At 35.2% G+C, this 15410-nt stretch overlaps 1 protein-coding gene across 5 annotated transcripts in view; it reads right to left on the reverse strand.

The window, feature by feature from the left end:
• Positions 1 to 15410, reverse strand: part of MAGI2 (membrane associated guanylate kinase, WW and PDZ domain containing 2) — a 1692369-nt gene that overhangs the window by 131391 nt on the left and 1545568 nt on the right. For all 5 annotated transcript variants that reach the window (XM_074268482.1, XM_074268481.1, XM_074268480.1 and 2 more), the window contains 3 exons: positions 9949 to 10134; positions 7801 to 7975; positions 218 to 458 (listed from right to left, as the gene is read on the reverse strand). In XM_074268482.1, coding sequence (XP_074124583.1) covers positions 218 to 458; positions 7801 to 7975; positions 9949 to 10134 — 602 coding nt within the window. The remainder of the gene's footprint in view (positions 1 to 217; positions 459 to 7800; positions 7976 to 9948; positions 10135 to 15410) is intronic.

Here is a 15410-nt window from a genome sequence, read left to right on the forward strand (position 1 = left end):
AAGAAAGTATGTTTTATTATGTATCGAGTCCATTACCATTATGAAAATCATAAAATTTTAGACCTGGTTGGTTGCTTATAGCTCATCTGGTCCAATCCCCTTATTTTATAGAGGGCAAACTGAGACCCAGAGTGATAGTGATAATTACACATTTTTCTTTATTCATTTTAATCCAATTTGATAAATATTTATCAAATGGCTACTATGTGTAATTTACCTGGGGTTGCCTATAATCTGATAGAGGATATTGTCTTGTATCTGGAGAATGTTGCCTGTAGTCTAACAGAGGTGGTTGCCTATAGTCCAAGGGTGGTGGCTGCTGATAATCCACTCCTGGAGGGTGCCTGTAGTCCAGTGGGGGCTGTCTGTAGTCCGTGGATGGCTGTCTGTAGTCTGTAAACGGGGGCTGTCGGATGTCAGGTTTCACATCTTGCCTTGCTTTTACTTCTGACCTATAACTAAACACATCAGAGAAATGATTAATTGCTTATGTTAAGTCTTGAAGTGGAGAAAATGTCATCAGTCTTCAAACACAATCAGAAAGAAGAATGTTAAATTTTCTCTAGCCCTTTCAAGATTATCAAATAAATAAAATAATGCTCCAAGCCACTCACTAAAACTCTTTAGCTACAGAGTAAGTACCAACTTTCACTGGAAGAAAGTTTTCTCATCTGGAAATTCCCTATTCCAAAAAAATTAAAATAAATTAAACATTTTCTATTTAGCAAATCCTATATACATTTTTGCCTAAGAATTTAAATATTCAAAATCAAAATGACAGCTCTCCCTAAACAAAGTTAATAGCTTACTCTCAATTCATAATGACATAATGGCTAAAGTTTTTAGTTAATATGTATAAAAAGGCCAGGGATGTCACTATGCCCTATTGTTTAGGTTGAAAAAGATTAAAAAAAAATCTTCATAAGTCATTGGCTGTATCATGTGACTTTTTTCTAGAGATCTACATGTATCTTAAAAGTAGCTATTAAATATAATTGTAACCCAATAAGCTAGGTTTTGTTATGCCTGATTGTAGCTTATCCTTTGCTTTCAGAACCAGTGGGTTCAAGCCCTTCATCGGATGCATACTGAGTGTGATCATGGGTCTGTCACTTATCCACTATAGTGTCAAACATGAGGTTATGAAGCCAAACCATATTAAAATATAATTGGGAAATATTTTTTAAAATGAATAAAAATAGAAGAAAATGTTGACAATATGACATTTTAAAATTAAGACAATATGTGACCTGCAGAGAACCTTGCTTATTCTTATATATATCTATTTGCATTTGACATCACTGCTCTAGATAACTCTCAGACCAATTTGCCGAGGAGATGCCAGATTCAGTTGGAAGAGGGGATTTCCACATCCAGGAGGAGTATCCTATATACCAGTGAAATAATAGATCTCCTTATTTCTTCCTTCCATATTCTCATATAATAATAATAATAATAATAAAACATTTCTTTTTTTTTCTTACTGTGAGACTTGGCACTGGATACTGATATGGAAAGAGTGAGGGAAGAAAATAATGGTTTCTGCTTTCAAAGAGTGTATGTTCTCCAACTTTATTTCCATGTTAACAACTATTCCATGTGTTGTGTTTTTGAACAATTATCAAAAGAACTAAGCAGGGTATGACTTTACTCAGAGTACATATTAATTAAGATATTGTTAGAAGTGTATGATGAAGGAAAAATTAAAAGTATTAATTAATGGATTTCCCCTCTTTTAGCATTTAGGAACCTCTCATTCTGTTGATGTTTCCATATTCTAGTCACCATCTCAATACATGCAAAAGTGAAGAAAAACAATTCCAAACAAGCATACCAAGGACTCAAAAGTTCCCTGTTGCTTTGATTTGTGAAAACAAGATGTCACAGATGGGGGCTTCTAATATTCCCTAAAGGGGAAATACCTGGTACCAACCATTGTGGGGCCACTGAAAAGAGGAGCATTTTTTCATATTGTGACCATGAATATAGAGTGTGCTCAGCTCTTTAGCTCACTGCTTATTGCCATGGCAACGGTCTACAATAAGTCACCCAGAGATTTAAGTACAGAGAGCTTTCATAGGATGCTGAGTAAGGAGAAGAAAGATAACATTTTATGTAATGAGAATTTAATAATCTCACAAAAGCTAAATCTCCAATATTGATATTAAAATAAGGAGGAAAGAAAATATTAAGTTCTAAGAAAAATTGAGATTTGTTATAAAAAGGAAAACATGTAAGGACTTTTTCCCTTTAGACTAGATGGTCCCTTTACAGTTTTATTAACTTACTGAGACTGATCTATGTTAATTTACTAAAAACAACCACTATTTGGTGGGAATAATGAAAGTACCCTCAGCTGATGTGGATGGCTCTGAGTCCGTAGGACAGGTATTTGTTATGCACAATTATTTAAAATTAGCTTTTCTCGACAGAGTCCATTTTGGTATTTAACCCTAATAGAGTCAAGAAATGCCTTTTGTGAACTGCATAATTTAAACTCTTCTTTGAGTCCCAGCAAGCTGTCTGGGCACCTACAGGGAGACTGTACAAAGGGAAGAGAATTATTTAAATACTCTTTGAGTAAGATGCTTAGTTATGCAAATGCCTATATTCACACTTGGAATTAAACTGACAGTCCTGTCAAATTTCTCTCTAGAAAGTCTTCTGGACTATTGAGATGTTATATGATTCTAAGTTACAGTGCAACATTATAATTCCATTGTTCAAATTTTATTTTGGTAAAATTCCTATGAGTCTTTTGGCCTACTAAATGAGTCCAGATGAATTGCAAAAAGGGTTGATATTTAAAAGATTCCATTTAGATCAATAAATATATTTTTTAAAAAATCCATCTATGTGCAAGATGCTATGCTGTATTCTGGGGATATAAGGAAAAGACTCTAATGGCCTCTAGCCTCAAGGAGCTTATTAAATAATAGCAGTAGCTGGAATTTATATAGCACATTAATGTTTACAGAGAGTTTTATGTGGTTTAGCTCCTAATATCTTTAAAACAATCGTGCATCCCTATTTTACAAATGAGGAAACCCAGGCTAAACCAGGAAAAGGGACTTGCCCCCAGATGATACCACTAGTAAGTATCTGAGGCAGGATCTGAACTCAGTCTTCCTAAATAGCTACTAGGAGATACACTGTGTAAAATGAAAAGTAAATACAAAGAATTTAGACAATGCAAAATAACTTCAAGAGAGAAAATGCATTTTTTTTCTGCCTGGAAAGGCTTTGTATAGTAGAGTTTTGCCTTGAATTAGCTGGGGGATTGTATGATAATAAGTTGAAATAAAAATGACTTAATGGTCAGTCTTTATATGGTGCTTTACAATTTGCAAAATACTTTAAAAATACTATCTCAAATTTATCCTTACAAAAATCCTTAGAGATGGGTGTTTAATAAAATGCTTGTTGATTATTTGATTGATCTTTCTCACCATATTATTAACTCTAATAAAAATCTGTTATCTCACAAATGGATGATATAGGGGCCAGAGTGGATCCCAATGCTATTTAGAATTTTCATAACCCCTTTTCTGCTTTAAGTGCTCAAAGGACATTGCTTTTTATATTTCCATAGTACATCATGTATGTGCTTATACATCTTTTTGAAAAAGTCATAAAATTTGAGCTATTGAGATCCTTAATTTACAATAGGGTGGGACAATATGAAATCTCTTTATAGGTAAGGAAACAAATATAGAGAGGAAAGACAAGCTATTTTATATAAAAGTTAACAAATATTGTTGATGGGGAGAAAGAATGTCATGGTTAGTATAAAACATTGGAAAATTAGGTTTTGGAATTTTTCAAATGCAGATTCATCTCCCTAGCTAAAATTTGGTTTATTATGACATTAAGAATATTTTTCACTTTTTGAATATTTACTAACTGGAATGGTGTAGGAAGAAGGGAATACCTGGGAGGATGCCAACCCATAAAGTAGATAAAATATTTTTGCAGGTAGTTGAGTAATACCATTTTTTTTTTTCCATTCTAAAAGTACACTTGGCTTAATTCACCAAAAAGGCAGCAGACCATGTGCACATGCATTGATTGAAAATCACATATTTTATTGATACAGAATCTAACCTGATTTGGAAGATTCTTTAGAAAAAGGTAGAAGTTTTTTCTTATTTGCTTGAGAAAATGCCACTGTAGCTGCTCAATAGGAAGCAGCAGTAAGGAAGGGAACACTTTTTTCATGTGAATGGAAGTTGGCTTGAATTGAAGGATTGTCTGGATATCAGCAAGGATTTAGGATGCCAGTTGCCAGTAATACCAGTATTGATTCTCAATTAAAAGCCTAGCAATGCTTAGAATTAATACTCTATAGCACTTTGAGTGATTTTGTACTTAAATACTAAGAAAATATGGGCAAAGATATAGTGAGACCCATCCATTCTGTCTCTGTCTTTGGAAAGATATGTGTGTGTGAGTGTCTCTGTGTATATATATATATATATATATATATATATATATATATATATATATATATATATATATATATATATATATATATATATATATATGTATATATACATACACACACACAGAGGGAGAGGGAGAGGGAGAGGGAGAGGGAGAGGGAGAAGGAGAGGGAGAGGGAGAGGGAGAGGGAGAGGGAGAGGAAGAGGGAGAGGGAGAGGGAGAGGGAGAGAGAAGTACAGAGGTAGATGGGCATATATATCTTTGCATGTATTGCTGTTGTACATCACTAAAGCTCAAGCTTTTATACTTTATGTAACATACATATATAATTTCATAAAATTTTTTATTAAAGCTTTTTATTTTCAAAACACATGCATAATTTTTCAACATTCATCCTTGATGAATGAAAGACCTGTGTTCCAAACTCTTTTTTCCTTCCTTCTCTACCCCTGTTCCACACCTCCCCCCCAGAGGCCTGTTGTAAAATTGTAGTAAGTGGGACCAGTGACCACAACCAACAAGCATCCTGAATGGAGGCTGATTCAGTATGAAAGGAGCATGTGGAATAAGGTGTGAACTCCCTGTGTCCAGAGGAGTGTGATTTTGGAAGGGCTTAAGTGCTTCTGGCAGAGCCAAGAATAAGAGATTGTTCAGTGTCTGGTGGTCTTCTTCTAGTAAGTTTAAAATGAATACTAGGATGAGCCATAGAATCTGATGAAATAGCACACTGTCAAAGTTAAGTCATGTGGAATTTATTTCAGAGGCATTTAGTATATAGTCTTGACTTTCCTGGTTCTAGCTTGCTTTCTCCCCCACCATCTCTGACCATCTGTACCACCCAGTGTTTCTGCTTTTAAGGTTACTTCCATCTACTCTGTATGCATTCTCAAATCTCTGGTATTTCAATAATTCAATAGATATTTATTAAGAACCTACTATGAACAAGGCACTGTGCTAAGGGCCACAAGAAGAGGCAAAAGATAGTTCCTGCACTCAAAGAATTTATAATCTAATGGGAGAGACAATGTACAGATAAATATCTGCAAAGTAAGCTATAAATAGGAAGCAATTAAAAGAAGAAAAACACATTGGGGAAAGCTTGTTGTAGAAAATAGAATTCTAGCTGGAGATGTAAGGGAGATGAGTAGTTGGACTGGAGGAATGAAAACATTCCAGGCATGGGGGACAGCCAGAGAAAATGTGGAGAGCAAGAGTAGAACGCTTTGCTCTTGGAACAGCCAGGAGGCCACTGTCACTAGATAAAAGAGGACATGTGGAGAAGAAGATGAAAAAAGACTAAAAAGATAAGAGGGGCCTTGAAGGGCTTTGGATGCCAAACTGAGAATTTTGTATTTGTTCTTGGAGATTATTGGAAAATATAAAATTTAATGAGTGGGGAAGATGGCTAGGTGATATGTTAGAACCATATTTTAAGAAAATCTTTTTAGTGGTTGAATGGAGAATAGATTATACCCATTTCTTTATAAATTATTCCATGTCCCTGTCTCCCCCCAATTAAAATGTAAACTCCTTGAGGGTAGGCAAAGTTGTTTTGTTTTAAATTTTTCTTTGTATTCTCAGTATCTAACATGGTACTTAACACATCTGTACAACTCTTCATATAGTAAACTCTAAATAAATGATTGATTTATCTATGAAATTCTTATCTTTGTCATTTGTTCTACAGGCTTCAGTAATTTTCTTATCCAGGCTTTTAACTCTTATTTCTACTTCCATCCTCCAACATATGATGTAAATAGCTAACAATGATAGACATTTGCTTTCTGTGAAGTCAATTGGGGAATCAGAATAGAGCAAAACACCTGGAAATAACAGCTGGGGTATAGGAATAATATTTGCTTTGCAACAGTGCAAGTGAATTCCAATCTTCCAAAAGATATTCTCACTCCAATTTCCCCAATATGGGAGGCAGTAATGGAAGGCAGGTGTTCTGAAAATACTATAATTATGGAAAAGATCATTGAGGATTTTATATATTCCCACAGTCTACTATTTCTTTAGCTAAAGGAAAAAATATTTAAATGTGTTCTTAAATCTACATTATTCTCAAATCCTACCACCACTTCCAATTATATAGAGGATATATAATGATGTTCTAAAGCCCACAGTTTTATCTTTCACTCCTTCCTTAGAGCTCAAAGTGGCTTTCACACTGTCCTGCCAAGTCTTTCTTCTAAGTAGTAGGTATCACAAATCTAATTACCCACTATTTACATACTTTATGCATGGGATAACTGTCATTACAATATCTGTCTTTTTTTCCTAGAAGCTCCAAAAGAGATGAACTTCCATTTTGCCCTGGCAACTTTTTTTTTTTTCAAGATCAAACCATCTAATTCAAAAACTTCAATCTACTGTGCAAAAACACCATCATTCTAATTATCCCATTGCTTTTTTTTTGGTACCCAGTTGTATATTTTTCAACTGCTGATAGTGACAGGAACATTCTTCCTTTGCATGAATCATCCCTCTCTCTTTACATTCACCATTAGACTGACATCAACTACTCTGGGCTTTGTAGCTTCCTGTGCCCAGAGTATTTGATGTCAATCTGACAGACTTTAGTAACTCATTTATAGCTAAAGAAGTTCAGCTGGATATATTTGGTAGGTCTGCAAGTTATGGTTGGGTCATTCTCCATAGTGATAAATTCAGGCATGTCAAATGATTATGTGAGGACAGTGTCTTCTCTGCCTTTCAATTTAGAGTTGTTCAAGTACAGTGTGAGAAAATAGAGCAATGCAGATTGGATTTTGATACTTTCTTCTTGGGAAACTTTACCCTTGACCAGGGCAAAATGTGCGGTGCATGAATTGGTTTAATTATTTATGATTACTTTATGTCAATATAACTGGTTTCCTTTGTTATCATATGTTATCATATATATTTATTATGCATTTCATAAGTGTCACCAAAATATCAAAGAATTCTATGATATAAAAAAGGTTGAAAACTTCTGCCTTATAACAGGTGGCTTCTCAATTGCAGAAGTGCTAAAGTGATGGCGAGACAGAGGACTTGTGTTTTATAAAGGATTTTGAGAAAATCTTAAAATAAGTTTCTCCATCACTAAATTTCTATGAAGCAGGTGCAGATATTACTGTTTTCATTCTTACAAATGAGGAGACTGGAACACAAAGTCAAGAGATGAGTGAGCTGTGCTTTTAAAAATAAGAGCAGTTAGATAAAAATGCTGCTTAGGATGAATATAGCTTTCAGTGGAAGGAACTTGATATGACTTAAATCTTGTAAATTATAAATCCCTAATTTAGCAAAATTTGTCTTATCATACTTTCCCCCTGCTATCTGGAAGTGAGGAACTTCAGAAATGCTTACCTGTTCTCATGTCCTTGCAGCTGGAGGGGCTGGGGAGGAGGTGGCTGAGTGACAGGGCTGTTAGGGGCCACAGGACTCGGCTGGGCCAGTGGACTCTGCTGAGCTGTGGGGCTGTGCTGCTGGGCCATGGGGCTCTGTTTCTCAGAGCTGGGGGCAGATGCTGGGCTGTTCAGCTCTGCAGGAGGAAAGCCAAAGATGAAACCCAGTTATGTAGGCATTTGAAAACAAGACCAAAGGAATGGTAATGACTAATTTTTTGTTACAGGTCACCTTGGAAATTTTTCATCTCTTAGTTTCCTGGTCATATTTCTAAAACAGTAATAATCAGTCTTATTGCTCTTTTTTATTCTCTGAAATTAGAAATTCTCTTTTAGCAATTACTCTCCCTGATAATAAATATGATTTAAAGAACATTGAGTTAGGACAAATGGCAAATTTTTTAGAAATTTTTTTTTTTTTTAAAAAGACAAACTATGGCCATTGGTAGCTTAAAAATGATTTGAAGGAATAGCACATTTAAATTCAATTTGGATGACTTGTAGTGGAGACAAGTTCTCTCAGCCATGGGCATTTGGGCAGAAGTGGTAGATCCTATTTCCATTTTAAAGTTTAGTTTAGGATGCTGGAACCAACTATGTTACAAATGAATACTTTCCAGATTCCCTTCCCAGTAGTTTTGTTGTTGGTTGTATTCAGTGACCAGTAACTGTTAACTCTGGGTGCCACAGTTCCACAGATAGAGACAAAAGAACATCTGGGCACATAAAGATCCCATGAGTCATTTCTTTAAAAAATACTTGGTAGTTTTAATCTTTTTAATTATTTATCAAGGTTTCAACTGTAATTACTTTTGTGTATTGGGACAAGAGAAGAAATTGGCATATTTCACACTGAGAACATATCAACTTGGTTCAGATCTTCAATAACCAATTTTGCTCAAATGGATTGTATTTCCTTTAAATGTTGGAGAGGCAATGTGATTATAGGGGATAGAATGCTGAGCTTGAAGGAAGCCCTGAATTCAAATCCTACTTTGTCACTTATAGCTGAGTGATGGTGGACAAGTTGTTAAATATCTCTGAGACTCAGATAACAACAACAACAACAATTTCTTCTCCAATATTTGTAGAAAAGTTAACTGTGTTTGCATAGCATCATATTTTCATTAAAACATCAGATATGAAGATTAAGATTTTCATATGTCATTTCAGTCAGTTCATGGTGAATAAGTAGATAGAGATAAGGGAAAATATTGGTATCTTCTTTGAAAATGACATATTATACTCTCTTTTCTGATTCTTCTTCTGGACTGATTTGCAAAAACAGGTGACTATTCAATGATTCAATGCCTGCTGTGAGAGTGTTAGACTGTGCTCAGAGGGAGTTAGACTGACAACAGAGGGAGATCTAAATAAAACAAATGACAATGAGTTAAGTAATCACATCAGTTTCTGTATAAGACACTGTGCTACTGAGATGCAATTTCAATCTCATTAGGCAGGGAGTAGCTAGCCCCCTGGGTATGGGGATGTTGAATTCATACTCCAGGCTTTGTTATCTGTCGAGAAACTGTAAGGCATTAAAAATGGTGACTCTCTTCCAGGCCTCAGGATGGAGCTATTGTTTCACAATGAGTTTTCAAAGGCTAAGTGGAAATTCTGAATCTGTGACATATAAACTCTCTTTATATGGGGAAAGAGATGCCCAGTTGCCTTTGATCTACCCACAATTTCCTCAAGGTATTAAAGATCGATCTAACTAAATCTGAAGTAAGAATTCTCCTGAGCTTGAGTAGTATATATAAGAAGCCTTTTTTAAACTAGTTATCTCATTGATATTCAATGGGTCCCAGATTCAACAACATAATAACTCTTCTCTGAAATTGCAGTGCTATTCATTCTACAAGAAGCAGTTGAATAACTGATTGTCTGGTGGTTTAAAATGTTTTGATTACAAAGTCACTTAACTTATTCCTTGAGAGAAATTAGTTAAAATCAGGCAATAGTTGAGGGAAACTGGAAATAACAGCTCACTGATATTATATTGATGCACTATGCAGACTTCATGATAATAGCAAGTAAGTCAGGAACAATTACCTCTTTGGGATGGGTTCCAATGACTCTGTGAAACCATCTTAAGGCTACTTACCCTCCTGAGGAATGATTCGAAGAGTTACACTAAGACCAGCATCTTTAATGAGCTTGACAATGTCTGCATGAGGCATGTTGATGATAGATTGGCCATTCACAGCTAATATCCGGTCTCCAACTTTTAGTTTTGCACAGCGATCAGCAGGACTTCCATCAATAATACGGCCAATTTTATGTGGCACAGCTAAGAAGAAACCCACAACAATTATTATTAGGGATACTAAAAAAAAATGAATCTCTAATTCCCACCCCATCATTGGGACATCAGTATTCATTCTCTAGGAATTATATTTGTTTATAGAAATCTCAACCTCCTTTTCTGAGTTGTATTTAATGAATGGTCCTAAAAGTAGAATTTCATACTTTATAAGCCATATAATGAGGTATCCATCAATTTTTATTTTTCTCAAGGAGATTACATTCTAGTTAATATACAAAAACGCATAAGCACACACAAAAGGTAGGAAATACTAGGATATCATTATTTCTTTATATTTATTTTCTCTTGAGTGGAGTAGAGAAAAAATATTAATAGAAACTAAAATGATCAGTAAATGGTAAGCTGAGAAAATTATGTGGTATTAAACTCCTGACCTCACCTACTATGATAAAGGTTAAACGAAGGAGATGTCTAACTATATCAGTCTTTACTGAGCTAATCTCTGAGCAATTCAGCAACTTTGCTAGGACTCAGTGTAAGTATATGTGTTTTCTTTTTTTTTAGGGACTTGGAGGGTTACAAACTTCACTCATAAGTTAAAGAACCAAGATCATAGGATTTAGAATTATAAAAAACCTTAGAAACCAAGTAGTCTAACACCTTAATTTTACAGCAGAAGAATTTCAAGGTCCAGGAAGGGTAAGCCGTTTGCTCAATATTATAGAACTGCAATTCAAACCTATGACCTCTGACAACGAATTTAATATTCTTTCCACCACAACTTTCTTTGGTTCATTTTCCCTTGCCTATTTTCCCCTTTAAGGCATTAGAGACCAGGAAGAGTGAAGCAAGTTTTGAAAAATCAATGAGAGATGGTTCTTGGTTTATTCATGTTTTGGATAGACAGGAACGGATCTCACCTATGAGAAGAGCTTAAGAAACAAGTGTTTTGTTTTATAGCTATGTTTATTCTTCACTCTCTGTAGATTGCTTATGTGACAGATAAAATCCTAACACTGGTGAAAGATTGTATTGGAGGGAAAATGAAAAAATTCATGAACCAGGGCTAATTTTTCTATAGTCTGAAATAATTGTTAGAATACGGAAATATTGATTCGATTTAAAACTCTGCTATAAAATGTATGATGTGTGAAAATTATAACATTTCCAGTTTATTGATGGAACTGAGTGAATTCTAAAAAATAACATTTTATTTGAAATCATGATTGCCATAGAATATTGGAATTAGAAGTTACGTAAAAGGTAACTTAATCCAATTTATTTCAATATTATTATTTGCTGATTGTTTCTTCTTGTGGGCAGTTTAGTGTAAAAATATTAGCTGGCATTTGGTCTTCAGATCTTATTCATAAACATGTACATTTTCTTCCTTCCTAAATTTTTTTTTTTTCTGAGTTCAGTACCGGTAGGTAGACATGTGCATGCACAGGCATGAATCCTTTCTATGCTAAGTACATAGGTTACCTCTTCTGGTGTTAACCTGTACAGAAGCCATTGTGACTGGATTAACAGGAAGTAATGCTTACAGAGTGGAAGAAGTAGATTGATTGCTACAGAATCAAACAGAGCAAAGTACCTTAAAAAGTCATTGACAGACTGCTTCATTTTGGGTCAGCAAAATGGTATTTTTTGTAACTTCAGCCCCAAATCTCAATGGGCTAGTTCTTACAGGGTTTTTCCCCCTCTGGCTTCAATGGAAGCCAATTCAAGAAAATTGCCTCTTACAGTAGACAGTTTCATTGCTTTTCACTAATAAGGAGTAAAACTCAGATCAATAGAATTTTGGGCTTTAGGTTAAGTTCAGGAAGCACAATGCTAGCAATACAAAGACAAAAAAGGATATAATCACTGTCTTTAAGAATCTTTATTTTGGGGGGGAGATGGGGATACAAAGTATTAATAAATAAATAATATATACAAGTTAATGTGTAGCACATTGATACAGTTACAGTCTGTTGTACATTGCCATAGAGCTGTTGGACCTCAGACACTGTTAAGGCAAATTGAATGAGTTCTTTTCCAGAATTCACTGGCTTGTGGGAGGGAATTTTGGGGAAGAATAAGAAGGAGGAAGAAGAAGAAGAGAAAGATGAGGATGAAGAATATCTGTTTTCTGTATCAGAGAGTGTGATTAAGGGAAGGGCAGGCAGACAGCTCCTCTAGGGTCTCCTCACTTAGAGATCTTATCATAAATGATGGTAAACTGAAGCTGAGAACTAGACCCTTGCCCTGATCAACAGTGCAGGGGAGAGCTCTCTTTGCCTGTAAAGACTTCCCTAAAACTCATATTAAACTGGTAGATGACCTCATTCTGGTCTCCCTTCTTTTTAAAATTTTTTTATTATAGCTTTTTATTTACAAGATATGTGCATGGGCAATTTTTCAGCATTGACAATTGCAAAACCTTTTGTCCCAACTTTTCCCCTCCTTCCCCCCCACCCCTTCCTCCAGATGGCAGGTTGGTCTCCCTTCTTTTAGAAGAGGGCCAAATTTTAGGAGAAGCAGACAGTTCTACCACCAGTCACAAATAGCTTAGGCAGCTGTTTTCTTATAAATGATTTGCTTCTCAATTGCTTACCATTATTTTTGTTTCTTAAGAATTTGTTTCCCCCTTTAAATAAATGAAAAGAAGGTAGTTGCCAAATCCTTATCTGGTGTAATGATGAGTAATTAGTGAGTAAAAACTGTGAAAAAGGGTATTTTTTGCCCTTGGAAAGAGAGATATATAGCTCTTGATCCATAAGAAGTTATTCATAGGTTAAAAAATCTCTAGATCAAAGATTCTTAAACTGTTAACTTGGATGCAAGAAATTTACATCTTTATTTTTATAACCTTTGCTTTTCTCTGTGATTCTATATTTTTTCTTAATTCAACAACAACAAGAACAACAAACAAATCCCAAACTAAAAACACAGCAAAATTCTTTATTTTAACCTTTTACTATAAGCTTTTAGGGCAGATAGTTGGTAGGGTGGATAGAATGCTAGCTCTAGAGTCAGGAAGACCTGAGTTCAAATTCAACCTCAGATACTTATTGTATCTCCTTGAGCAATTCACTTAACCCTATTTACCTGAGTTTCCTCACCTGTAAAGTGAGCTAAAGAAGGAAATGGCAACCCACTTCTATATCTTTGCTAAGAAAACCCCAAACAAGGTCAAGAAGACTCCACATCAACTGAATAACAATAACCATAGACTTCACTAGACTCCCAAAGGAATCTATAACACACACACACACACACACACACACACACACACACACACACACACACACACATGGGTAAGACTTTATCCTAGATTGAGCCAAGCTACTGAAAGGAGAATAAGGCCTGATCCAGGGAGAGGGCTAGGAGCCCTGTATTGAAAGTATTGAGGTAGAATAAAACTTAAATAAGGATTATCTAGTATCCAAACCCAAATCTCATCTGATCTTGCCAGTGGCACAAATCAATACATATTTTTATGCACTGTATATACCTAGGAACTTTATTATATATTCAGTCCAGTCCTAGCAGCTCTGTGGACTACCTATATGGACCAATTACAAGACATAACTAGTAGAATCTAGCCCTAAGCATCTTCCTTACAGAGGGCACCTAAGGAACCCTTCCTGACTTATATGAGGGAGCCTAACACTTTAGTACCATATCTTTTGCCTTGTGGGTATATGAGTTCCTTGCCATGTTAGAGTTAGAAGAATGTGGGTATCTACTATATCTCATTTAGTCCTTATATTTAGGGTGAATTTTTTAACAAAGGCAAAATAATTCCAACAGGGAGAGAATACTAATATAGAAAAGGAGAGCTGGATGGGAAAGCCTTTATTTAGGTAGTAAGTGATATCTGAGACAGATTGAAAGAAGTTTAGAATTTTATAAACTAGAGGTGAGCAAGTAGAACATTTCAGACAGAAGAAATACCTGGGTAAAGACGCAGAAGGGGGAAATGAGAACATTTTATGTAGTGAATAGCTTTCATGACAGTTTGCATTAGAGAGTAGTATTTAATAAGACAGGGGAAGTAGATGGGAGTGTTGGATTGTACAAGGTTTCAAGACTAGAGGAAGCCATTGAAGACATTGGAGGATATGTACATATAAACACATATCTATATGCATATAGATACACACATTTATGTACACATGTATATGCATATGCAATACATATTAAATCACACACATTACATATACAGAATTATATATTATATACATGTTATATATAATTATGTACATATGATTATAAAACACCTTGGCTTCCTAGCCTGGGTGGCCAAGCCAAGATGGATAGCCAAAAGAGGTAAGGGTTTTGGTAGTGAACACATGGGTCTTCTGACCAGGTGTTCACTCGGGAACCAATAAGTCAGGGCATTATGTGAGTAGGTATAATAAAGGCTTTTAAGATTACACGTGGCTGTTCTTGAGTGCGCTACTGGTTATTAAGCTATAGATTCAAGAGATTGTGGCCAGAGACCTTTGAAGGCCTCAGAGGAGGCGAGCCGGGGAGAGTTCACACTGCTAAGCACAGTGGTCAAAGGTGCTCTGGTGGGTCTAGGACAGACTAGTAATTGTAACTGCCAGGAGAGCACGTTACAAATGTGTATATATGTATGTATGTAAATTTAGGTATAAACATGTGCGTGTGTGAAATGATTCAATCTGGTTTTAGAGTAAAGTACTGCATGTAACATAACTAATATTTTAAGGTTATGATTGCAGCTCTGCTACTCATCATTTAGATGACCAGGGATTAGTCATTTTATTACTCTAGGTCTCACTTTCCTTATCTATAAAATGAAGGACTTAAATTAGTCTCTAAGATTTCTTCTTTCTCTAAATCCTAGTTATTGCTCTTGTTGAGTCATGTCTGACTCTTTGTGACCCCTTGGACAATAGTATCTCAATGTTTTCCATAGGGTTTTCTTGGCAAAGATACTGAAGTGATTTGCTATTTCTCTAGTTAATTAAGGCAAAGAGAAATTAAGTGACAGAATCATATAACTAATACACGTCTGAGACTGAATTTGGGCTACTCCAAAAAGTATGATCTACTATTTTATATTATCTATAACTCTAATGTGATTGTCTATAAAAACCCCACAAATGATCAAAGCACATGAACATAAAATAAGAAAATTTAGAACTTCCTAAACATCCTAAGATTACAGATATGACAGTATTAGTCCCTGATTAAATTGAGTTTCTTAGTCATCACTGAGTCAGATTACAGGTGATTGGTTATTGGATGCAGACAATTGAAAGTTCCCAGCAAAAGCCTAATCC

The sequence above is a fragment of the Sminthopsis crassicaudata genome, chromosome 5, assembly GCF_048593235.1.
Source record: "Sminthopsis crassicaudata isolate SCR6 chromosome 5, ASM4859323v1, whole genome shotgun sequence".
NCBI lineage: Eukaryota > Metazoa > Chordata > Mammalia > Dasyuromorphia > Dasyuridae > Sminthopsis > Sminthopsis crassicaudata.